The sequence below is a fragment of the Talpa europaea genome, assembly GCF_964194135.1.
Source record: "Talpa europaea genome assembly, chromosome: 2".
Lineage (NCBI taxonomy): Eukaryota > Metazoa > Chordata > Mammalia > Eulipotyphla > Talpidae > Talpa > Talpa europaea.
The window spans coordinates 21,436,310-21,463,392 of record NC_140068.1 but is presented as its reverse complement, the minus strand read 5'-3'; the positions used below and the strand labels follow the sequence as shown (position 1 = coordinate 21,463,392).

The 27,083-nt window shown below is 41.4% G+C and overlaps 2 protein-coding genes across 2 annotated transcripts; both read right to left on the bottom strand.

The window, feature by feature from the left end:
• Positions 1 to 7,650: 7,650 nt before the first annotated feature.
• IL22RA2 (interleukin 22 receptor subunit alpha 2) lies at positions 7,651 to 21,377 on the bottom strand (the record flags this gene model as incomplete). The annotated part of the gene is made up of 5 exons (XM_084257958.1): positions 7,651 to 7,800; positions 8,618 to 8,787; positions 14,484 to 14,662; positions 17,094 to 17,229; positions 21,317 to 21,377. The coding sequence occupies 5 exons, from the start codon at positions 21,375 to 21,377 to the stop codon at positions 7,651 to 7,653; spliced, it is 696 nt and encodes a 231-aa protein (XP_084114084.1).
• Positions 21,378 to 21,962: 585 nt separating this feature from the next.
• LOC311167357 (large ribosomal subunit protein uL23-like) lies at positions 21,963 to 22,789 on the bottom strand. The gene has a single exon (XM_084228283.1). It carries the CDS (start codon positions 22,778 to 22,780, stop codon positions 22,310 to 22,312), a length of 471 nt encoding a protein of 156 aa, XP_084084409.1. The 5' UTR covers positions 22,781 to 22,789; the 3' UTR covers positions 21,963 to 22,309.
• Positions 22,790 to 27,083: the final 4,294 nt, after the last annotated feature.

Here is a 27,083-nt window from a genome sequence, read left to right as displayed (position 1 = left end):
GGGCAACAGGGCAGCCGATCGGGTGGCTAAGGCCGCTGCCCGTTCTGCCCATTCTGCCCTCCAGGGTGCACTCATCCCTCTTGTGGACCTGACTCAGTATGCTCCTGAATACACCGAGCGGGATGAGGAGAGAGCTCGTGCATGGGGATTTACTGAGTTTGATCCCAGCTCTACTTGGAGAGTAAACTCTCATGGGATGATACTCCTCCCGGAGGCCCTGGTATATCCGGTGCTAAAACATCTTCACGAGGGATCTCACTATGGGAGAGATGCCTTATTAGAAACAGTGCGCCCATATTTGAAGGGCCCATATTTACACAAAATAGCACAACGGATCAGCAGAGGTTGTGAATTATGTGCCAGGAATAACCCCAAGACTAACTCCCACCCTAAAGCCATTGGGGTTCAATATCGGGGCAAGTGTCCTTTTGAGGACTGGCAGGTGGACTTCACACAAATGCCTAGAACAACAGGCAATTTCAAATATCTCTTGGTTTTTGTCGACACGTTCTCGGGATGGGTGGAAGCATTTCCCACAAAGACGGAAAAAGCTTCCGAGGTTGCCAAACAGCTACTGAAAGAGATAATTCCTCGCTTTGGGTTGCCGGACTCTATCCAGAGTGATAATGGGCCGGCATTTGTCTCTGACGTCACCCATGCAGTAAGCAGTGCGTTACAGATAAACTGGAAATTGCATGCTGCTTGGAGACCGCAGTCTTCCGGGCAAACAGAAAAGATGAACCACACCTTGAAGAAAACCTTGGCAAAACTGTGCCAAGAAACACAACTTCGTTGGGACCAGGTACTATCCCTTGCCCTCCTCCGCATAAGAGTGGCACCTAAAAGTGGGCTACAATTAAGCCCCTTTGAGATTGTGTTTGGAAGACCTTTTCAGGCCTCAGTTCTGAAAGCCAGTCCGGAAATAACACAAGATTGCCGGATCACGCAATATGTGAAACACATCCAGGAGGTTCTGGCAGTGATTCATAACTTTGCAACCTCAAGGATCTCTATGCCTCCTGATCAACCATTGCATCCCTTCAAACCTGGAGATCAGGTCTTACTGAAGACTTGGCAGAGCGGGGATGCTCAAAACCAGCTGTCAGAAAAATGGACTGGTCCCTATGATGTCTTGTTGAGCACACATACTTCTCTGAAACTTGCAGGCATAAAACCCTGGGTACATCATTCCAGAGTTAAGAAAGCCCCAGGAGGAACTGACCCAGAGACGAAGTCCCACTGGTCTTGTGAACCCATTGAGGACTTGAGGTATTTGTTTAAGAAACAGACAAAAACTTGAATGTTACTGACTTCTTTTCCAGTTATTGTTACAGGATACCCAAGGACTCATTTTTTTTTCCTGAAGAAACCCTGAGAAAACTAACATGCTCTAACCAATCTTCTTCTTTTCAAAGTTTAGGAGACGTGAAATAACATCTAGGATCATGCATATGGTGCCACTATTTTTTTTTTACACAGAAAGGTTTTCAATCTTGATTTTGATTTTGTTATTTTTTTTTAACTTTCTGCTTTTTTTTTTACCTTTGAGATTTTTTTCTCTGCTTTCTTTTTGTTACTTTGGCCAATGAGTGAAACTGCAGTTGCATGAGATATCCCATGCGTGATAAATGGTAACTAATGAGCTCTTTGTGTCTATATGTTGTATGTCTGTATGTCCTTTCCTTGTGTCCTTGTCTTGACCTCAAGTGATTGACTAATTGGTATACATGGTGCCCATAGACGTTGAAAAAAAAAAAAAAAAAAAAGAGAGTCTCCAGTTATGAGAAAAAAACTAAAGGTTATGGTTTGATTGTCAACATTGTGCTACTGAACTAAGCCGGTGCCTTCATAGAGATTGAACATTGTTGTTTCTGTTATTTTTCTGATATTTATGGCAAAGCTTCCCAGAAATCTAAATTCAAGTACAAATTTGGTAGCCTGTCATTTGGCTGATGCAAGGAAATTTTGTGGAACCTCAGTAGAGCTCCTGAGACACTCCACAAAGTTTCTCCCTTTCCTCCTGGGAAAGGCATTAGATGAATTTTTTCTATTTGGATTTTACCTAATGAAGTAAAACTGGAAGGGAAGCATTGTCACTTGGGAAAATGGTAAAACTTTGGTATGTACAAAATGTTAACAGTAGTATCTGGTATGTATGTAAATTGTCAATGGTGATTGTCACCTTGTAATATTATATAATTCAATTGTTTCACATCTACAGAAATTGTTTCTGAAAATATAGGGAGAAAAGGTCTCAACAGATTCCTATTGATGGAACTGTTGAGAGTAAAACTTTTCTACTAAGGACTGAATAGACTTGGACATACGCCTCATATTTACTAAGTTTTCCTTGACATAATAATACTGATGATTTTTTTGCATTTTGCTCTAAATCCACAAAGTTTTCTTGTTTTGGTGACCAGGATCTGCAGCAAGGTTGTAATTTTTTTTTTTCCAACAAAGCTAACTTGTATTTGCATTTTCTCTCCCCTTGATACCAACACAGCATAAAAATAGTGGTAGTAATCTTTTACTACTTATCTCAGAGTCTGTTTTTGTATAACTTCCATAGGGATTTTGTTTAAACTGAAAAAAATTGGACATAAGTTTCATTGTGTGGCTTTGTGTGGAGTTCTTCCAGAAAGTTGAAACAGAGCTGAACCAAGAAGAGGAGAACCTGTTTGCCTTGTTTGTAGGGTTCCAGAGACCTCCAAAGAAGGTGAGGAAGCTTGCCTCCATTGGCAGGACTGGACAACCCGGCCAACGAAAATGCCCTGGTACCCTCGAGAAGAGGAAAGCCCAGGTGGAGTCTGATGAGACTAACTTTGTACCTGAAGCCTACATCGACCGGATGCCAATGGTTCGCTCTGATCCTATATGGAGTATTTCAACAAAGCCAGCTAAAATTGCTGCTTAGTTATTCTGCCCTGTGATTTTATGCAAAAATAGGCAAAATGGTTTAAAAGTAGACTTAATTGCAAACTTTTGCTATGCTGTTAAAGTTTGGGATCAAGGTTGAGAGAATTCATTTTTGCATAAGTTGAACCATTTTAACATTTTTTTCCTGTGATCTTGACATATCTGCTGTCTTGTTCTGGCTAATGCCTCCAGATGTTTTCTTTCGGCTGGGACTGATGAACTGTTTTTCCAGGAATGGAGGACTTTTGCTTTCCACAATGGACAATACCTGGAGGGATTCGTTTTCTTTCAGACTGGAACCCTGGAAAACTTTCATCTGAGACTGTATCCCAGCATCCATATGTTTGATCTTCATCACCATGGAAATGGTGGCAAAAAGTGAAAGGGGAGAATTGTTAGGGGGAAGTGATGTCCTGAGTTAATCCCATACAGGCTTTGTGGACTCCACCCCCACTCCAGACTAAAACCATCAGGACATTGGGGAAGACAAATCCCATCACCACCAAGGGGAGGGTGGCTGGGACCTGAGGGTGGAGTTGGGCAGCCAGGTTGGATATAAAAAACCAAACACGTGGGCCTAGGGCTCTCTCTGGCTCGCGATCGCTCGCCTCCCGGCTTCACCGCTCCTGGCTGGCGGCCAGCTCTCAGAGCGCCATTTTGGGGTTCCTGATCAGCGGATCGGGTAGGACTCATTTAAAACTTTGTCTCCCGCTTTTCTCCCAGAGCTGTATATTTCCTCATTTCCCCTTCCCTTGTAAATAAACCTTTTATTAACCTTTCACGTGTGCCTGCAGTAGAGCATTGATAAGTCCTTTTAAGCGCGCGGGTGAGGACCCACAGTCAGGCACCCCGTTTTGTATCGGGGTTGCTCTACAACAAATGGGGTTTTCCATTGGGTGGAAAAGTGGCCTTTGTAGCAGCTCCAAGTTTGGCTGCTCCTTACAGCACATGATCCCCAAAGAGAGCAGACCCCTCTCCTCTCCTCTCAATGTCAATATTTGAAAAGAACTCCAGTTGGTCTGAGCAAATCCCACCAGGTACTCAAGCTGTGCATGTACGCGGGGGAGCTGGGACAGGTAACAAACAGGGACAGTGAAGGGTGACAATTATTAGAAGCCTCAGGGTTATCTCGTGAGAATCTTGGCATTGGAGGATGGAATGAGGGGTGAATGTGATGGACAGGCTGTGGCTAGGCCAGGCACACACATCTCCTGCTTAACTCTGACCTCTGGAAAGATTAAACAGACCCACCTGCTGTGTACCCACTCCTTAGAACTTCAGGGGGTAGTTTCAGGGGGTAAGGGTGGAGGAAGGGCCTTTCTCTCTAAAACATGTATTTCCAGTAGCACAGTGTGCAATCTGTTTTACTCTAAGCAAAGCATTCATTCCAGTAATCTTTGACAGATAAGAAGTCCCAAGTTCAAATATTTGACAGAACTGGCTCATTCATGTGAGTATCAGTCAAACACAACCAGTTGACCTCTATAACCCTCTGGGGCTAGAAAGGAGGAAGGCTGAGGGGTCTGACAGTGAATGGATTAGTCCCTACCCACGTCAGGCCCGGGGCTGAGGGTAAAACTAGCTATTGTTGAAGAAGTGCTGAAAGAAATTGAGGTCTCAGTTAAAAATATTTTATATATTTGAGTAAAGGGGTCAAAGTCCCTCTCTTTGGACCACACCTCTTTGGATCACACCTCTGTAGATGTTAGTTTTTGTGGTGCAGGTTAGACAAATCAAATAGTTGGTTATATAATGAGTTTTATCATTGTTTAAACACAAAGGCCTACTTTCCTTTCCAAGTAACATGTTCTCAACCAAAAGGGTAAAATAAACAAAAGAAAATCCACTGCAACAATGAGAGGTTGAATTCTCCAAGTTCACTTATATACTTAAATGTCCTGGGTAAGTGGCATATATTAAAGAAAAACATATAGTTTGGTGATAGAATTATTAAATAGTTATAATTTTAAAAGACTTGTCCAAAATTCACTCTACATCAGATTTTAACACGTCGGGCTATTTTGTTGTTTCTGTTTTGCCTTGAAAATATTGAAACTTCAGGGGCCTCCCTGGAGATGCAACCTATGAAGCTATCTGCAGCTACTGCAGCACGAGTTTGATTCCTGGCCAGGGAGCAACCCACATGGTGCAGCAGACCTTTCTGACTCACCCACTGCTCCCCTCAGCAGTGTATTTCAGTGGATCTGCCTGTTCTGCTCCCCACTCTGTCTCTGGTGAATCCTCTCATCCCCCGTACCTCTGGCCTATACCCCAGCTCTTGTACACATAAATAAATAAATCTTTTTTTTAAAAAAAGAAGAAAGTATTGAAACTTCAATACAAAGAAAATTTTCAATTGTTGCTTGAAAATCAAGACACCACAGAGATTATTGGTACTAGCCTTCAAAGCAACTTGGAGTAGGAACTTACCAACTAGTGAATGTTTGCCTACCAGTTATGGACTTCAGAGATCTCTTCAATGTATTCAAAGCTTCCAAAAAGGTAATGTTCAAGTTGCTTCTATTTGTCCCTGAAAGCAAATAACTCCTACGCCTATGTTCTTGTCCTAAATGTCAACACTTTCCATGAATTTATTGAATGACAATAAAAAGGGGAAAAAGAAGGGAAAAACTAACAATTAAAAAAACCCTAAGAAATAAAAAAGCTAACAATTAAAAAAATTAACATAAATATTCATCTAACAGACAAAAATTATATCCTTCATTTAAAAAATTCAAGTAACTATTTCAAAATGCAAAGCAAAAATATGAAAAGATTTATTGAAATGGTATGACAATATGTTCCTAACACAATCAAGAAAGTGAAAATTAATTATTTTGTAACAAAGTATTTTATTCTTGCCTAAGTATTCCTAGGTGACTTGTCTAAACGTGTAAATGAAAATAAAGCAAAGCAAACATAAAAACAAAATTTGATGACACCTAACAACTTTCATGAAGCAACCAGAACTGTTCTTTTCAAGACTATTAAATGCTGTTTATAGCACACAAAATTTATACCCTACCCACCCCATTTCTCTAAATCCCGTCCCCTGCAAAAAAGGACAAAAGACAAAAAAGATAGTAAGCAAAACACTCTGCATAATTCAAAAATATATATGAAAGTAATTTTTGTGTCTAGATCTATGCTTATATTCATTTTTTTCTGAAAATATAGGAAAAATAAAACTAATTCTCTAGCTCTTGCTCTTCCTTATTCTCTCACCCCATGTATTTTTAAATATTTTCTAATCCCTTTATTATCATATGTAATTGTATATAACCAGAAGCACTGCCTATATTTTAAATCACATTTGGAGCAATTTTCATGAGGAATTGTACAAGTATTCCCCAACATATAGCTCTTCACAAAAGAAGACATCCATAGGCCATAAGCAAGGGTCAGGGCAAAGAGGAGAAGGCAACTTTATGTTACCTACCCCCAGCCTGAAGGCAGGAGAACTTTACTTGGGAGAAACAGTGGAGTCTCTAGAAGGTCTCTGGGATATAATCTTGCCAGTCCCTCTGCCTAATAAACCTGCCATCCAATGTAAGCTTTCATCTTCAAATTAACTTCTCCACGGGGTACCCCACCAGCTCCTATGCTCCCAACCAAACTGTCATTCATAAGGCCTAAGTATGCAAATCATGAGCTTTCCAATCTTCTTCTGTCAAGAAGATTGAGTTGGAGGTAAGTTTCATTTGTAATTTGTTGCTGAAAAATATTATACCCAATTTTGAGAATATAGACAAATTTTTCTAAGGCAATATTATTTAAAAAGGAGTTTTTTAAAATTTAAATGAAGGAAATCATACCAAGTAAGCATTTTGTTATTTAGTTGTTATTGTTGATCATTTTAATCTAGATATTAATCTGAAGATCATGAGAAGTTTTTTTCAAATACAGTTCTTATTTACATAGAATAGAACTTAAAATGAAATATTGGTTAATTAAGTAGAAACATTTTATAATAGAAAATAAATTTATGAAAGAGTTCATACAAAATAGAACTATATGGGAAAATATTCATTCATGTAGAAGTTGGCGAAACTGTATCAACTTAACTGGCCCAACAGAAAATGCTTAACCTAATGCTGGTTTTGAATAATTAATTTAATAACATTTATTAAATGTCTATTTTTCCTTGGATTTCTAAAAATATTTATTTTTTTATGCATAGAAGAACTGGGGTGTAGGCAGAGGTGCAGGGGGGTGTAGGCTGAGGTGCAGAGACAAAGGGGGAGTAGAACAAACAGATGTACTGAAATACACTGCTAAGGGGAGCAGTAGCCCAGACAGGAGAGGTCTGCTGCGCCATGTGGGTTAGCCTGGGATCTAACTGAGGCCACAGTGATGATTAAATGAGAACGCTGGTTGAGACTTAACCCCTACGCCACCAAGGAGGACCCTTTTCCTTGAATCTTAAATGTTCCTTTATCTGTCTTAGAAGAGTCAAGGTTGTTACTGATTTTACATTCAGAAGAGAAGTTCTGTGTTTCATAGAGATGTTTATTTTCTGCCTCTTTAAATTCTAATTTGGGGGGAGGAAGAGATGCTTAAATTTTGATTACAAACAAAATAGAAAGGCGAAAGAAGAATGAATAAGCAAAGAAGCCCCTGAAGCATAGTGAACAAAGCGTTAAGAAAATATAGTAAATTTTAATGAAATCTTTCAAAGACCAGCAGTCCTGTTCTCAAAGACCTTGATTTCCTGGAACACTGCGTACCACTTCAAGGGATCTGCACACATCTCTCTTCACTTCTCTGACTTCCTCTATCAAACAAGGGCTGGTATATTTCAGCCCTTACACAGTAGCCAGCGCCAGGTGTTAGAGCTTCAATTTTAACAACTCTGTGAGCACCTTCATATACCTTTTGTTCCTATACACCAGGGGAAAAAGGAAGAGAAATAGTTTTCTGTAAGTCATTGATCTGCTCTATTTTTGATAAAATTACATAGTCACAGTAGTGGATGGTTTGTAGGGTTTCTTCCCAGACACATCCTAGATTTCTAGAGTCCTATACACAGCAGATAGAAGGATGGTCATGTTTGTGTAGAAATGGTTCCTTTCAAAGTTGTTAATCCAGTAGTTGGAGTCTCTTTTTCAAAAAAATTAAACTGTGCAGCTAAGAGAGTGGAATGGACTTCAGGACAATTATTGACACGCTTCTGCATTTTTCCTTCCTGACAGCACATTATTTTCTTCCTCTGACTGTCCATGAGATTGCTTGTTACCTCCTGATAAAAAACTCCTCCCCTTCCCTCAACTTTTGTATTTGAAGAGTCTGAATGGGTTTCTGTTCCTTTCAACTAAAGGAAACCTGTCTTAGGTAGACACAAAAAAAGAACATTTAATTAACTACCCAACTAAGATAAAGGCACTGTTGGTGGATTATCAATAGAATATTGTAACAAAATTGGCACAAATAGATAATGCTGTGATCTTACCCCTATAAAGTGTGAATGTATACAGAATATATATATGTAGATATATATTCTGTATACATATATATACGCATATATATATATATATATATATATATATATATATACTCTGTTGGTGATGCGGTGCATTATTTGGATAAGGAAAAATAAGAGGAGATAGAGTAGCAAAGAAAAGATGTACTGTGTAGCTAAAACGGTAGTTAAATGAACAAAAGAAAAAAATATGAGTGGTAGGTATTCATCTGAACTTACCTTTTGTAGTGAGTTCTTCATTATAAAGATTCGGTATACTAGCTCATAGTAATTTTCCATCGTTACAGTTTCCCCTTTTGGGTCTCTATATGGTGAATTTGGAGCACGGAGAATCACCAACAAAGATCTGTTAACTTGGGTTATATTTATGACTGGAGGATCTATTTTGGCTGGAAAAAGAATAGAAAACTTTGACAAATCATTCAAAACTGTGACACTTCACATGGATACATTATGCACAATACCAAGTTGTTATTAAACTCAGAGACCTGGCAAAAATCACTATAGAGAGATACTGCTGATATCTAAAATGTAAATTTTTAAGAAATCTCTTTGAAGATAATTTTTTTTGAAACTTTATGGTAACATCTATTTATTTTTTTAATTTCATTTAATTTATTTAATTTTTTAAAGGTTAACAAAAGGTTTATTTACAAGGGAAGGGGAATGAGGAAATGCACAACTCAGGGAGAAAAGAGGGAGATAAATTCTTAAATGTGTCCTACCTGTTCTGCCAACCTGGATTCCCAAACTGTTGTAGAGCAACCCCGATACAAAACAGGGTGCCTGACTGTGGGTCCTCACCCGCGTGCTTAAAAGGACTTATCAATGCTCTACTGCAGGCGCACACGGAAGGTTTATAAAAGGTTTATTTACAAGGGAAGGGGAAATGAGGAAATGTACAGCTCAGGGAGAAAAGTGGGAGATAAAGTTTTAAATGAGTCCTACCGGATCCGCTGATCAGGAATCCCAAAATGGCACTCTGAGAACTGGCCACAAGCCAGGAACCATGAAGCCAGGAGGCGAGTGACAGCGAGCCCCCCAAGGCCCACGTGTTTGGTTTTTATACCCAACCTGGCTGCTTAACTCCACCCTCAGGTCCCAGCCACTCTCCCTTTGGTGGTTATGAGATTTGTCTTTCCCAATGTCTTGATGGCTTTAGTCTGGAGTGGGAGTGGGGTCCACAAAGCCTGTATGGGATTAGCAGACATCCTTTCCCCCTAACAAAATGACATGCAGAGACCAAAGCTGCCTGGCCAAGAGCATGAGGCAAGTGTGCCCGGCCCCACTAACATGGCTGGTGTTTACTTACAAAGAGAGAAAATGGCTGCTTAACTCTGCCCTTAGGTCCTCGTGTTAGGGGGAAGTGATGTCCTGAGTTAATCCCATACAGGCTTTGTGGACTCCACCCCCACTCCAGACTAAAGCCATCAAGACTCTGGGAAAGACAAATCCCATCACCACCAAGGGAGGGTGGAGCTGAGCAGGAAGAGAAGAAGCTGCAGAAGAGACTGAGGAAGGAGCAGGATGGAGCCAGAAGGAGACCTGGAGGAGGCGCATGGAGCCTAGAGACACGTGAAGAAACTGTGCTTGTCTTTTGGTCGTGGACTGGGTGACACAGATGTGGGTGAGACCCGTGGGGAGGTGACAATGGCAGCTTTTATCTTGATGTTGATTTTGCTTTTTTCCTTCCGGGCTTGTCCGGTTGTTTGTGACCCTTTTCTGTGGGTCCCCACTGGAAGATGCTTTAGACTTGTAGCAGGCTTTGGGGCCTTGTTCTGGGCCGATCCCATATGGATGGACTTTTACCCACGAGGGGACGGGTAACTTTGGGTGCTTCATTTAGAAACTAGACTCTTTGCCTTACCTGTATTGTTTCCTAGTTTTATTAAAGTTCCTTTTCATTAAAGTCTCCTATGTTTTGTGTTGATGCAGCGGATGGCAGAACCCATTTAGAATAGGCAGGTTTGCGGGGTTTTGGGCTGCCCCTCTCCCCGTCCTATAACACTCGCAACTTCCCTTTGGGGATCCTGGGATTTGTACTTCCCAGAGTTTTGATGGAGTAGGGGTGGCATCCACAAAGCCTGTATGGAATTAGCTCAGAACATCCTTTCCCCCTAGCAATTCCCCCCTTTCACTTTTTGCCACCATTTCCATGATGTTGAAGATCAAATATATGGATGCTGGGGTACAGTCTCAGATGAAAATTTTTCTCAGGGTTCTCATTGGAAAGCAAACCAGTGGAAAGCAAAATTCCTCCATTCCTGGAAAATAGTTTATCAGTCCAAGCCAAAAAAAAAAAAAAAAAAAAAAAAGAAGAAGAAAAATCATCTGGAGGCATTAACCAAAACAAAACAGCAAAGATATCAAATCACAGGAAAAATATTAAAATGGATTCAACTTATGCAAAAACAGTTTCTCTCAACCTTGATACAAAATTGTTTCAACAGCGTAGCAAAAGTTTGAAAACCAAATCTACTTTTAAACCACATTACCTATTTTTGCGTAAAATCACAGGGCAGAATAACTAAACAGCAATTTTAGCTGGCTTTTTTTGATCCTCCATATAGGATCAGAGCAAACTCTTGACATCTGTTCCACGTAGACTTCAAGAACAAAGTTGGTCTCACCAGGCTCCACCTGGGCTTCCTCTTCTCGAGGGTACCAGGGCTTTTTCTTTTTCCAGATTGTCCAGTCCTGCCCATGGAGGCAGCTCCCTCACCTCCCTTGGGGGTCTCTGGAGCCTACAACAAAGCAACAGTTTCTCCTCTTTTTCTTTTTTTTTTTAAGTTTTATTTATTTTTATACAAGAGCTGGGGTACAGACCAGAGGCGCAGGAGAGTGAGAGAATTCAAGAGAGACAGAGTGGAGAGCAGAACAAGGCTATAGATGGAAAACACTGCTGAGGGGAGCAGCTGGTGAGACAGGAGAGATCTGCCGTGCCATGTGGAAATCTCCCTGGCCAGCTGGGATTGAACCTGCGCTGCAGCGGCTGCAGACAGCTTCACAGTGCTACACTCAACCCGCCGCGCCACCGGGGAGGCCTGGTTCTCCTCTCCTTGATTCAGCTGTTTCATCTTCCTGGAAGAACTCCTATTAAAGCCACACAATGAAACTCATGTCCAATTGTTTTAGTTTAAGCAGACTAAATCCCTATGGAAGTTATGCAAAAATAGACTCTGAGATAAGTAGTAAAAAAATTACTACCATTATTAACACTTTGACATGTACAGAAATGTTCATACTGATTTTCTAAAACATATACAAACTCTCAACACCTGATATATAGTATGTAAATTGTCAATGGTGATTGTTGCCTTGCAATATTGTATAGTACAGAAATTGTTTCCGAAGAAAATAGAGAGAAAAGGCCTCAGCAGATTCCTATTGATGGAACTGTTGGGAGTAAAAATTTCCTACACAGAACTGAACAGACCTGGAAATACCTCTGATTTTTACTGTTTTCTTTGACATAATACTGGTAATTTTTTTTTTTTTTTTGCATTTTGTTCTGAACCCACAAAATTTCCTTGTTTTGAGTGACCAGGATCTGCAGCAATGTTGTATTTTTTTCCAGCAAAGCTAACTTGAGTTCACATTTTTTCTCCCCTTGAAGATAATTTTCTACTGTTAGGGGGAAGGATGCCCTGAGCTAATTCCAAACAGGCTTTGTAGACTCCACCCCCACTCCAGACCAAAGCTATGAAGACACTGGAAATGACAAATACCATTATCACCAAAGGGAGGTTTGCTGGGAACTGAGGGTGTTGTTAACAGCAGCCTTGGGGCTCTCTCCTGGCTTCACAACTCTTGGGTCTTCCGCCAGCTCTCAGGGTGCCATTGGGATTCCAGTTCCGTGGAATAGGTAGGACACATTTAAGACTTTACCTCCCTCTTTTGTCCCTGAGTTGTATATTTCCTCATTCCCCTTCCCTTGTAAATAAACCTTTTGTTAACCTTTTGTGTGTGTCTGCAGTGTAAGTGCCTTTTAAGCACGTGGGTGAGGACCCAGTCAGGCAACCCGTTTTAGAGCGGGGTTGCCCTCCTGCCCTATAACACCATCACCCCCAATTTTGCCAAAGATAACCACAGTAAAATTAATTTCTTGTGAATTAAGTCCAGTTTCAATAAACTTCACCAGCTATTTTCATAAGTGCAGCAAAAATAAATATTAATCATATAGACTCTTGTAAATCTGTTTTGCTGGAACTTTTCACAAGGCATCTCAGATTGAACTTTTAATAGCTTCTCGAAGTTTGGAAGTCATGCTAAAATCCCACCATTAGACTTCCCCAGCAACACATGTAGATTTGTGTAAATCTCCCTTCCCCTGCAGTCCCCAAAATATCCTGGGGTTCTAGTCCTGATAAGGTGACGTTTATTACCCTCCTGGTGAGTCCTAGGGCAAGTTAGGGATAATTAGGCAGCTTCAAGGGCAGTGTAGGGACTTCAGGAGCGTCAGGGAGAGATAAGGAGAACAAATTCCAAAAGGAACTAATTAAACACCCCAAGATAGGGGCAACAGGACATTCCTGGACAAGATAAAGAAAAAAGATAAGGGCTGGGACACAGAGATTTAGTGCTGGGCAGAGACTTTTCGACAGTGAGTGAGACCACCGAGATCTAACCAATCACAAAGAGACTGGTGGAGCTTTACATAATTAGGGAAAGAAGGTGTATATTCCCTAAGGCACAACTCCACTTTGGTTCCTTTGCCCTTCCCTGGCCTGTTTCCACCGGCCTGGGAGGCCGGGGAGTCCCACTTTATTTATGTTCCTTTTCTCCTCAATAAACTTTTTCTTTCTCTAAACAAATTTGCCTCTTCTCGCTTGCTTGCCTAAGCGCCAGAGAAGTTACTGGAAGTTTCTGTTTGGGTTTGTGAGACACCAGCCCGTGGTGATTTAGTGGCTGAGACTCAGTGCTGCACTGCAGCCTGGGACCCATTCCTGGCTGGGAGACTAGGCCTAAAAACCTGAAATTTCAGCATCACTGGCTAGGTTGTCTGCAATTCTGTAAGCAAGGCATTAGGCTGATCTATCTTTATTGATTACATCTAAGTTTATGTTCCTCATTCTCAAATATAACACATTTGTCAAAGCTTTGACAACGTAATCATGTTTCCAATAATGTCCTATTAAAGCGAGAAAAAAGATTTTTATGGAATTTATGCAAATAAATATATTACAATAAAATAAGCATACTAATAAAATCCAAATTCTGAAGCCCTCAGATGGGAAGAAAAGTGTTTCAGTTATGTTCACAAAGATATAATTTACAAATTGTAGCAGGTAATAGCTTTAGAAAAAGAACAAGTTTTTCTTAAACCTAGAAAATAGCTAAATCTGCGCCATAGTTACTGATCTGATTATAATGCAATTGAAAAACAAAATTTACTTAATTTTGCTGCATAAAATATTTTAAAATGATAACCACAATAACAAGTAATAATATTATGACAGCACATATCAGACTTTTTTAGGGATTTCATATAATTTTAGGATACCCTCATTAACATCACATATTTCTATACATAAATGGTAAGGTTTAGCATCATAGCTTATTTGACTCTTCCATGCAATCAATATGCTTAATTAGCCTAGATTGTCATGTCCCTTTTTTATTAACAGGGTGAACAGATCTTATGAATGTGTTCTAAGGATTCTCTGGGGGGAAAAAAAATCTCATAGGAACTAAATCAAAAAGACATTACTTAGGATTTTATTTTGGGAAATTTTTCAATATCAAAACATTTAAGTTGGCTTACAGACTATTATGAACCAATATTTAATTATCTATTTAAAAAAATGACAATTAAAAATCTAAAAGGCATATATAGAGGTTTCATACAGATCTGAGCAAACCTTAGCTTTTAATATTGACAAAGTTACATGAAACCTCTGTGCCTTGATTTCCTGACTGTAAAATGAGGGTAGAAAAGTCATTTCCAACAGTTGTTCTAAGAATTAAATGAAATGAGATGATGGTGTAGACCTCAACAAATCATAGGACCTGGGAGTTGGCCAAGTTCTATGAGGGTTATTCAAGGACAGGGAGAGCAAATACGAAGAAACTCAATGGAACTCACTTTCCCACCAAGGGATGAACCTCTTGGTCATGGCCCAGCTTGAGTTGATCCCAGTTGAGTTCGTCATCACCCTTGCATAATAAGCATCCTGTATATTTGACATTTCATTGGTAAAGTCACAAAATAAGTCTTGAGTAGCCCAACAATTCTCTTTATTTTTCCATTTTGCTTCTCCATACCTACAGAAAAAAGACAAAGATCTCAGTTTCTTTTTTCATCAAAGAAGTCTTCAGTTTTTTTAATTTTTAGACTGGAATTTTTCTTCCAATATCAGCACCAGTGAAAAAGCTTATGGTTGCTCTTAATTATCTTTTTTTAAAAAAGATTTACTAACTGATGTGTACAAGAGCTGGGGTGTAGGCCAGAGGTATGGGGAGGGTGAGAGGATTCAGCAGAGATAGAGTGGGGAGCACAATAGGCAGGTTGGCTGCTGATAGCTTTATAGTGCTGAGACTTAACCCTTGCTTCAACAGGGAGGCCTTGCTCTTAATTATCTTTTAAAAGAATTCCTTCTTGTTAACCAAGTGCTATTTTGCTGAAAGACAGCCTCAAGCTTGACCCCTTCTGCATCACTAACATAAGTGTTTTTGGTTTTTAACACTCAGAGAAGTTCGTCTTCTGGTATTTGGATCAATTTCCATTCTTGAGTACTAACCCTTCATATTTTTTTTTTATTTTTAACATTTATTTATTTATGCATACAAGAACTGGGGTACAGGCCAGAGGCATGGGGGGGTTGGTGGTGAGGGGATTCACCAGACACAGAATGGAGAACAGAACAGGCAGTTGACTGACACACACTGCTGAGGGGAGCAGCGGGAGAGTGAGGAGAGGTCTGCTGTGCCATGTGGGTAGTTCCCTGGTTATGGATAGCTTCATAGTTTGCGTCTTAACCCCTTGTAAGACCAGGGACATTCTTAAGCTTCTGAGGTTTCCGGCCTCCCTGATGGTGTAGGGATTAAAGACAGCCCTATCAAGCTATCACCAACCACTGCAGCATTCTGGCCAGGCTGCTAACCCACATGGCACAGTAGACCTCTCCTGTCTCACCTGCTGCTCCCCTCAGCAGTGTATAATTTTACAATTAGAGGTTGGGAGAGAGTGAGAAAAATCCATGGAAAAAAGGTAGTGAGGCAAGGAGGCAATATAAGTTGATTCAGCTTAAAACAATGGGAAGGTGACACAGCAAAAGGAAGACTGATACCTTACTTCCTCACCAGTTATATATCAGTAAAATAAATCGCTATTCTGGCCCATTGCATCATCTGATTTTCTGAATTTCTAATAAGCCATTAAGCTAAGCTAGTATCTCCTGTCTCATGCTCAAGCTGCTTCTGAATCTATGTAAAAGAAGGAAATGCCTCCTATATTTACAGAGGTTTCAACTTACAACCCCCAAAGTAGATGAAACAATGTAAACCAACTTTACCTCAATAAAAATAATTTGGAAAAAAAACAAACCAGGAAATGTATAAGTGGGAAAGCCTGTGATTTGCAAATCAAGAGCTTATGGCCCGAGGCCTTGATCCAGAAAAAAGTCGATTATATCTGAGTACTGGCAACAATCCACCAGGATCAGCATGAGGCTCCCACGAGAGGAACGTGCACCAACGCGTTGCAATGTGTGTCCTGGCTTACAGGAGTCATTAATTTTTCAAAATAATTTTCGAAATAGGAAACCCTCTCTAAATAATGATCTTAAGTGGAAAATATATTTTATACACTCACTTCTTGTGTTTCACAACTTCTTTGTCAACTATCAATGATGTCAACTTATTTGACTACCTACTGAAGTGAAAATATATTATTGGGCAAATGAATATAATAAAGATTCCAGCAGAACTTCCAGCCCAGGTGCAATGAACACTCCAATGCAGGCATAATTAACAATAATTTAAATTAACATAATTTACAGCTTTATCCCCTTTCAAGATTCATGGCCAGGGCCTCAGCACTCTTATCTACAAAGTCCGGCAGCCAGCCAGTTGGTCTATCTTTCCAAGGCCATCCCCGAATGCCTGCATCTTTCCCTCTTTGCCTTGCCTCCCTTGTCTGGGGACTTTGCTGCAAATGGTTGTGCCTGATGAAAAAACGATGCTATCAATGTAACAGATATAGACACCGTTGTGTATAAAAGGAACCCTTGGTCTGTAAACCGATTCTCAGAACTTACAGAGCTACTCAGGTCTGGGACCTCATGCATGAGTAACAAAGCTTCTCCTGACATCACCATTCCTAAAGTACCACCTGCTCTTCCCCTGCCTGGGTAAAAGGCTAGAATTTATTTCTACAATACTACTAACTGTTAAACAAGTTGTTTCCAGTGCTTTCTTGACACAGGTATTAAAAGCCCACATGCGGCAGGCTCTGTTAAGAAACCTAGGTGCTGGGTCTCCCAGGGGTGATGTATCTCCCCTACAGACTGCACATCATCATGCATTTTGTGTTACCAAGCAGCCTTGGGAGGAGGTTGGGGTTGGGGGCCAGACTCTACTGTCCCTACTTCTGCTTCTTCTCAACCCTTCTGAAAATGAAAATAGCTCGGGTCTTAACCCATCATTGTTATCCCGTAAACATCTCTTCCAGCTTTTTCTAGTTCAAATTACTTACGTTTTATACTGCACAAAATAGAGGCTGCCGTTGCTGGAGCAGGCCTGCCCAGGCTGCCAGTGCAAAATGTTGTAAAAATTTCGGGACTGAAAATGCACTCTCTGTGGCTTCAGAGACTCATGGGCTGGCTGCATGTCTAAAATAAGAAAAGGAAAAACACGGAATAGGAGCACACTGTTGTTAGCAAGAGTTTTCAATGTAAACCTGTCTTGGGATTCCCTGAAGTAGTTGCTGTAAGTGCAGAATGTGGAAGGGAAGCCCAGAAACCAACATTTTGGATCTTCTCTGTGATGATTTTGATACAATTGTGTTCCAGATGATAAGAACACACGTAATAAACTCCCACCCCATTCCCAAGCTGTAGAGAAGGTAAATACCACTGATAAAATATTGTTCTTCCTTCCTTCCCTGATGGTGATGGTGATGGCGTGTAATGACTGAGGTGAAAGGCCCACACCAAGGCCACTGGCCCACCTTCCTAAGCAGCCTACAGGACCGCTACTCTGAGGCTGACTTTTGCCTGAGGTCAGTATTGGCTCTAGGAGCTCAGTCTGGCAGTTGGCTCCTCCTTTCTCAATCTTTGGGTCCTGCTTCAGGGTCCTCCAGCTCTCTCAGCTAACCTAGCTTTATTGCATGGAGGTAGCCCTTTGCTGTCCCTCTGCTGAATGACTGAATCCTGGTGCTCAGAACCCCAGCATCCTTGCCTGGATGAAGTGGTCCATGTTACTGAGGAAACTGCTCAAGTTCCTACCTAGTGGGCCTGAGAAGGATTCATGAACAATCTTGGCAGGAAAGGTGCTATTTTCACATTGGCATAGCTTATGATTCCTCAAGCCCTGCAACATGGGTGGCCCATTCCCACGTGGATTTAATCCCATGGGGCAAGATATGCTTGACAAAATGTTATGCTAGAGCCAGAAAGAACCAGAATATGTCACACCAAAATTTGCCTCTTTGACATAAAAATCATTTTGAGCTGAAGCCAATTAATAAATGCAGGGAAAACTCTCTCTCCCTCTCCACCTCCCTTTCTGCCTAAAGGCAAGATATATACTCTCCTTTTACTGGAGAAGGACCCTGCTCAGTCCAGAGAAGGCACCAGAGGCATTTCCATTTGTTTCCTCCCATATATTAACCTCCCACAGTTATCTGCCCTTGGGAACCTAAATTGCTTTCCTTTCTCCTGTCAAGTGTTTTGGAAATTTATTTTTCTTTGTTCAAGATGCTATAGAAGTTAGAAATCTAAGCCACCACTTTGAGTTGTTCTTTGATTAGCTTTCTCCGGTGATATGCACTGCATGTGTTAATAAATTGCTTCTCTCTTGTTAATCTGCCCTTTGCTTAAGTCCCAGATGAAAATTTAAGACTAGCAGATATAAAACTTTGCCTCTCTGGCAGGTCCAAAGTTTCTGAGAAGGAGTGGGAAGTTAGGCAGAAGGAGTCAGGAGACATAGCCTTTGCATTTCCTTGACCTCATCTTCTACCATCCCACCCTCTTCAGCAGAGTCTCCTTTCCCCTGCTCCACCATGCTGGGTGTGGTTCCACCCCAAGGTCTCTGACTGCCTTCCTTGTCTCTCGATATCATCCCCTGGATTGCCACATCTGATTTCTCCACCTACTAAAATTTTTTGCTTGAAAATCATTGAGATGAAAGCAAATTCTCCTAAAACCACAATCTCAGCTCTAAAGATTCAAGGTATATGTTCTAGTGCTAACACTATTGGAATATTTAAAAAATTTTATGGACCTCTTTCAGCACATCCAATGGTGGTATGGTGTGGACTTTGAAAAAGTCTATTCTGCCTTCGATTTGGCTATCCTAACCAATTGTATTTAGTATATAAAAATTCCAGGAGATAACAGGCAATTTCCTGAAGACCCTGCCTGGAAGTGATTTGCTACCCTGAAACTAGATGACTCAATTCTCCTTATGTCTATAGATTTCATTCATTCATTCATTCATTCATTCATTCATTCATTTATTTATTTATTTGAACACCACCACTGCTATCTCCATCAAATACAATTGCAAATCACTCTCTACCAAATCCTGAGCAGTTTCATCACCTTGAATTCATTTAATCTGCCTGTTCGTTTATGAAAAAAAGATACTATCGCTATCTTTCTCTTTCAGGCTAAAAAAACCTAAATCTTGGAGAAGTGAAGGAATTTGCTCAATAGCGAATGGTGAAGCGGATTTTGTACTCAGGCAGTCTGATTCCAGAACCTGCCTCTCACCTACCACAGAGGAGCCAATAGACAAAACAAAACAATTAGAGGTTAAGGCTATTCCTTCTCCTTCTCTCCCTCCTCCTGTCTCTGGCTGCCATTCATTGAACACTGATCATATCTGAACATTAAACATGTATCAGGCACTGTGTTCAAATAGTTACATTTTTAAAAAAAAATATTTTGGTGTTTTATTTACTTTTTAAAAAAAGATTTAGTTGTTTATTTATTTATTTGTTTGTTTGTTTATTTATTTATTTGTTTGTACAAGAACCGGGGTACAGGCCAGATGTGCGGGAGGGTGAGAGGATTCACCAGAGACAGTGGGGAGCAGAACAGGCAGACTGATGAAATACACTGCTGAGGGGAGCAGTGGGCGAGACAGGAGAGGTCTGCCGTGCCATGTGGGACCCTTGCTGGCAGGCAGGGATTGACCCAGCACTGCAGAGGCTGCGGACAGCTTCACAGAGCTGCACTCAACCGCCTGCGCCACCAGGGGAGGCCCGTTATATCTTTTTTTAAGATTTATTTTCATTTGTTTATACAAGAACTGGGGTGGGCCTTCCCTGGTGGTGCAGGTGGTTGAATGCAGCTTTGTGAAGCTGTCCACAGCCTCGGCAGCACCGGGTCGATCCCCCAAGGCCAGCAAGGGTCCCACATGGCGTGGCAGACCTCTCCTGTCACGCCTGCTGCTCCCTCAGCAGTGTACTTCATCAGTCTGCCTGTTCTGTTCCCCGCTCTGTCTCTGGTGAATCCTCTCACCCTCCCGTGAATATGGCCTGTACCCTGGTTCTTGTATAAATAAATAAATAAATCTTAAAAAAAAAGAACTGGGGTACAGGCCAGAGGTGCATTAGGGTGATAGGACTCACCAGAGACAGAGAGCAGGGAACAGAGTAGGCAGATGGACCGAAAACACTGCTGAGCAGAGCAGCAGGAGAGACAGGAGAGGTCTGCTGTGCCATGAGGGTATCTTCTGGGCCAGCTGGGAATTGAACCGGTGCTGCAGAGGCAGCAGACAGCCTCACAGCACTATGCTCAACCTGCTGCGCCCCCAGGGAGGCCCTCAAATAGTTATATCTTATTTCATTCTTACAACCACCAAATAAGGTGGGTATTTTTATTATTACATACAGGTTGGGAAACTAAATCTTCAAGAAGTTGCAGATTTTACCCAAAGTTACAGACCTAACAAAAGGCAAAGCCAAGATCATTTTTGTAGCACTTGAATTCCTGCCACATTTTGCTAATTGAGCCCTTGGTGCCACCAAGGACCAAAGGCACAGTCTACTCAAACTCACATTTCTGGGAGACAGAGTCTTGAATGTATATGTTATCAGTCAATTGGCAACTGATAATCTTGGAAACACTACTTGAGCCACTTACACTGTGAGGTGTCCATCTGTTAAATGGGGATTCTAATGGCCTTGCCCGGAGATTTGTTGGTGCAATAAGATACACTGTGCTTTTGAAGAGTTACTTGGGAACACCAATAGCAAATTCTCACATTTTATGGTCTCAATTCTGTCTCAGACACTGCTCTAAGCAGTTGCATATAATTAACTCATTTAATCCTTACCATGACCTACAATCTCCATCTTACAGATAAAGAAATTGAGACACAGGGAAGGAGGGGGTTAAGTCAATTGTACAAGCTGCCTAGATAGTAAATGGCAGAGCTGAAATCCAGGCCTTGAAGAGTGTTCTGATGATGTCAAGTAAGCTTTGAAGGCAAAAGAAACACTAAGACAGACAGATGGATGTGTTGGTCTTGTATGAAGTTTCTTGCACCTTTTTTAGTAGTTACTCTTTAAATCCCCCAAGGAGTATTCATGCTGCACATAGGAAATATGAGTCTTTTATGATTCTTTAGTGAGAGAAGAAAGTTGAAACTTTTACAAAGCCAGAAAAGCACTAGTGTTATTTCTGAAGATCCCTTCAGCGGATTAAGCTGGCAAAGCTGTCAACAGTTTAAAAGAAACAAAGCACTTACCTAGAACGCCAGTCAGGGAGAGAGTGATGATGAAGATTAGCAAGCGACGAGAGGGCACCATGGCTGCACGCGCCTGCTCGACCTGTGATCCTTCAGAGAGAGCTCAGTGTGGGCTGGCAGGGAAATAGAAGAAATCCCCTTTCTGCGTGACAGTGGTTTTTACTTGTCAACACATTGGGTTTTTTTTTTTTTTAAAGATTTATTTATTTGTGCATACAAGAACTAGGGTACAGGGAAGAGGTGTGTGTGTGTGGGGGGGGGGGGAGGGAGATGAGAGGATCCACCAGAGACAGAGTAGGGAACAGAACAGGCAGATAGACTGAAATACACTGCTGAGGGGAGCAGCGGGCAAGTCAGGAGAGGCCTGCTGCGCCATGTGGGCAGCTCCCTGGCTGTGGATTGAACTTGTGCTGCAATGGCTGTGGATAGCTTCATAGGTTGTGCAAGGGCACCACTAGGAAGGTCCCTGTTTTGTTGTTTTTGAGGAGTTAAAAGAGGTGTGTTGCTGTGGTGTTTGATTTTCGCTGAACCCAAGAGTTTGTTAGCTATGAAAAGGCAAAACACCCAGATTGAGAGACTGGAGGGCAAGGCGGGCTTGGCAAGAGAGTGAATGAAACAACTTAAGTGAATCTGGCCCCAGGAGGTAGAGCGGCTGCCAGCCACAAGGACTTAGCTGGCAGATGATTCTGAGTGATGTGCTTGACACTTGCAACTATCAGGGCCCCTGGTGGTGGTTCAAGCAAGAGGGGAGGAGAGTTGAGGTGTGTGTGTGTGGGGGGTTCTCTGTTGTTTCTTCCTCTCTTCTTGGAAGTTCTCTGTCTCACCTTGCTGGTGTCCCTCACACCTTCCATGCCCCCCAGCACTCCACAGGGCTCCCCGTCATACTCTTGGGTCACGGGTCCTGTTCAATTAATGCCTCTTCTTTTCCATTCCCATTTTTTTTTTTTTTTTATGGTGAAAAATTGTATTTAGAATTAGCCAGCTGGAGTCAGTTTAGATGATCCCAATTTTGTTGGCAACATCCAAAGCATCATAGTCAGGAGCCAGTCGAACATAGGCCTTCTTTTCTCCATCAGGTCTGATCAGGGTATTGACCTTTGTCACATCAATGTCATAGAGCTTCTTCACAGCCTGTTTGATCTGGTGCTTGATGGCCTTGACATCCACAATGAACACAAGTGTGTTGTTGTCTTCTGTTTTCTTCATGGCTGACTCAGTGGTAAGAGGGAGCTTGATGATGGCATAGTGGTCAAGCTTGTTTCTCCTGGGAGCGCTCTTCCCCGGATATTTGGGTTGCCTTTGGAGTCGCAATGTCTTGGGCCTCCGAAAAGTGGGTGAAGTGCGGGTCTGCTTTATCTTATGGCTGTGGACGCCTTTCAGCACTGCTTTCTTGGCCTTCAAAGCTTTTGCCTTGGCCTCGGCTTTGGGAGGGGCAGGGGCTTCCTTCTTTGCTTTCGGCGCCATCTTCGTGAAAAGGGTTTTCCATTCCCATTTTTAGTTTCCAGGACCTGATAACAATTTTGAGCCTGTACAACCAAATACTTCATTAAAAGGATAAACAATGGAAAACAATCATTTTAAGCTATCTGAGATTTTTTTTCACACAGTCCTTGAAATCTGATCAAACTAGATAATCAGGTCATTACCATGATTCTTTGTTATTTTTCTTAAACTGATAATTGTTGAAACAGTATTGAGTATATGGAAGTTCATTACACTTTACTTTGGTATATATTTAAAATTTTTCATAACAAAAAGAAGATTTAAAAATTTTATCTATAAAATCTCATCCTTGGGCCTCCCCTGGTGGCGCAGCGGTTGAGCGCTGGGTTGTGAGGCTGCCCGCAGCCTCTGCAGAGCCGGTTCGTTCCCCGGCAGCCGGCGAGGGTCCCACACACACACAAAAAAGATGTCATCCTTATAAAACTCGTTCTGGTAACTTTTAATACCATTTTTGTGTTGATAGTAAGATCTAATCATTTTGGAGCATGAATTCAGCTCTTTTTGTGCATTGCTTTTGTTAACCCTAACAACAAGCCTCAAGCATCAGTATTATTATCCTGATATTACAGCTGAAGAAACTGAGTCAGAGAGAGGCTAAGAGAACATGGCAGGGTCTTAAATGTGTAGTGAAAAAGCAAGAGATAAAATCAGATCTGGTTGAACTCAGGCTCTGAGGTCATTTATAAAAGTCACTCAGTGTTGTTCTTCACTTATAATATTTATTCCATAAAAGGATAGAATGATGTCAGATTTGGTGGTTCATCTGCTTATTTGTATATCAACTCAAACAAATGTTTATTGGGCATGTTTTGTAGGCCAGACTCCATACTAGGGAAGCAGGAAGGACCAAGATGGCAGCACTGGTCCTCATGGAGCCACCATCTGTCCTCAGTCAGGTCTAGGTAGTAAAGGGCCTCAGATTCCACCTCCTCAGAGTTGCAGGGCGCTTCCTGCTATGCCTGAATTGAGTGGCAGCGCTTCAAAGAATGAATTAGTATGGAGATGCATCTGTGACTTGCTTGGTGTCCAGATGCCTTTTTAATGCTTTTAAAGAGTCTTTCTACCCAAGGTCAGATTGTCTGGTTGTTCAGTTCTGGAAAGCCCTCTTCAGGCCTTCCCCCGGGATACCACCCTTATCACTGTGTCCAGTAAGTCCACTGGGTGCTGCCTAATCTATTTCCCTCCCAAAATGGGCTTGTGCTTTGCCATTGGTGAGTTCATTTTTTAAAAAGATTTATTTTATTTATTTATGCATACAAGAGCTGGGGTGTAGGCCGGAGGTGCCATGGGGTGGGAGGTGGGGTGAGAAGATTCACCAGAGACAGAGTGGGGAGCAGAACAGGCGGATTGACTGAAATACACTGTTGAGGGGAAACTTGGGCCGGTCAGGAGAGGTCTGCTGTGCTGGTCGGGGATCGAACTCATGCTACAGTGGCTGCTGATAGCTTCAAAGTGCTGAGACTTAAACCTTTGCACCACCATTGAGCCCCCCCATTTTATATTTCACGTATATTACTTCATTTATAGCTCATTAAATAATATGACTCTTTGAACAATAAAATGCTGTCATCAATTCCTTAGATTCTCCTTTGGCTCTGAAATGGAATATTTTCATTATATTTTTTCCTTTAACTATTCTTTAATGTAGACTTCTTTATCTAACCCAAAGTTTTTTTTTAATAATAAATTTTATTTTTATATTCCCCATACAATTGCAACCCCCCCATTCTGACCCCAATCCCTCCCCTCCCGCCCCCCACCCCCCAAAAAGTGTCTCTGGTTCATAGTTTTTTGTTGATTTTGATTTTCACTTTCTTATAGTTATTCATTTTCCTGGTCCCTTATTTAAGTTTTCTAGATTCCTGCTATGAGTGAGACCATCCGGTATTCTTCTTTTTCTTTTTGGCTTATTTCGCTGAGCATGATCCCTTCCAGTGCCATCCATGTTGCTGCAAATTGCATGTGTTTATCTTTTTTGAATGCTGAGTAATATTCCATGGTGTATATGAACCACATCTTCTTGATCCAGTCATCTATTTTTGGGCATTTGGGCTGTTTCCAAAGCTTAGCTATTGTAAATAGTGCTGCTATAAACATAGGGGTGCAGGTGTTCTTTGGAATTGATGTTTCTGTGTCCTTTGGGTAAATACCTAGGAGTGGAATTGCTGGATCATATGGAAGCTCTATGTTTAGTAGGTCCAGAAATCTCCACACAGCTCTCCATAGTGGTTGGACCAGTTTGCACTCCCACCAACAGTGCAGAAGAGTTCCTTTTTCTCCACACCCTCGCCAATATTTGTTGTTGCTAGTTTTTTTAATATGTGCCATTCTCACTGGTGTAAGATGGTATCTCATGGTAGTTTAACCCAAAGTTTTTTTAAAGAAAGAATTAAAAACAAAATCTCTAAGTAGAAGGCTTTGTAATTTAAATTCTCACTGTTGTTTTTTTTTAAGATTTAAGAGAAGAAAAAAGATGCTGACATATACAAGCATGCTCAATTTGGAAATCCCCTCTATTATTGCTTTTCTTTCTGGCAGTGGAAGGGCAGAGATAGATTACGGTTAATTTATTATTCATGAACAAAGATAAAACACGACCTGAAAATTGCTTGTATAATATCAGTCCTACAAGATGTACACTGAACTTCCTAACAAAACTTAAAAATTCTCATGAACCTCAGAGTAAGGAAGATGATTTTTATATTTTAGAGTAATTTTTATATTTTAAATTACTCTTTTATGCTAGCATGATGAGTAACTACCACAAGTAACTTATTAAAGGGTATTTCTGGCTTCACAAGGTTATTTCTGGGTGTGGCTATCAGGTTGTCAATGTTAAGCATGATTTCTATTCAAAAACAAGTGGAAGGTTTATTGTCTCCTTGGTATACAGGAAGCTACAGACATGAGACCACAACGCAAAAGTCTGAACTTTGGGGAGAGGCGAAACCTGAATTTAAATGCCTCAAAACACACTTCACTGAACTTTACCCATTTGCAGTGAGGACCCCATTCTGATACTTAAATGCCCATAGGATGCCATTTCTTCTCCTTCTCAAATGCCCAAACCCAGAGCACCTGCTAAGTTCATTTGATTTTGGGAGTCTCTATGCTCTACCAAAACCTGCTAACCCATGCCATAATCCCCAAAGTAGGGGCTGCACATTAATACTATAGAGGGTGCCTAACTTTTCTTTATTCATGTCCTTCCTTCAGCCAAAAAGACAGACTTTGGTCAAGGTCCCTGCCCTTGGCCATGTGGGTTCCAGGTCCCATGTCTCAGCTCCTAGCTGACTCCTTAGCTACTGAGCTGCTGCCTTTCCTTCCCCCGCCCCACAAGGCCCTGCCCTGCCAGCCTCCTTCTTTTAGGTGCATTCTGAGCTCTATTTGGTACTCGCAAGATGTACCTAGTTTACTTAAAAAGCTTCCTGTGCCTTGGCTTCCTCACTAGAAAATAATATAGAATGTCTGTCTTACTAGGTAGAAAGCAGGTTCAATAAGAGACACTGACCAAATGTTGGCATGTAGCAGTATTGATATATTAGCTCTCCCTCCAGGTTTGGTGAGCTGTGATAGCTGCCATTGTTTCCCAAACATTCAAGCAGAAATCTGGCAGGAATCCTGCTGTGAGGAAGGGGAGGAACACTGCAGCTCTAAAGAGTGAGTTATATATGGCTCCATGCTAACCCTGCTTGAGAACCATGGAAATGACGGGAATGAGCAGTTCTGTAGATGGTGTGATACAGGTAGAATTGTTGAGGTAAAATCAATTCACTGAATTTAGGAGGGTGTAACAGGGATGTAGAGCAGGACCTTAAAAATAAAAACTGGGGCCTCCCCGGTGGCGCAGCGGTTGAGTGCTGGGTCAAGAAGCTGCCTGCAGCCTCTGCAGTGCCGGTTTGATCCCTGGCTGCTCCCCGACCACCGGAGGAGGGTCCCGCGTGGCACGCAGACCTCTCCTGCCGCCTGCTGCTCCCCTCAGCAGTGTACTTCGGTCCTTCTGCCTGTTCTGCTCTCCGCTCAGGCTCTGGTGAATTCTCTCACCCTCCCGCGCTTCTGACTGTACCCAGTGCTTGTATAAATAAATAAATCAAATAAATAAATAAATAAATCTTTAAAAAAAAAAGAAATTACATGTCATTCAAATTTAAAAAAATAAAAATAAAAATAAAAACTGGCTTTATTTGTTTTCTAGCTGTCTAGATTCTTATCATCTGAGTATAATCCCATATACCTTCATTCCATATTTTTTATTGACTCAGTT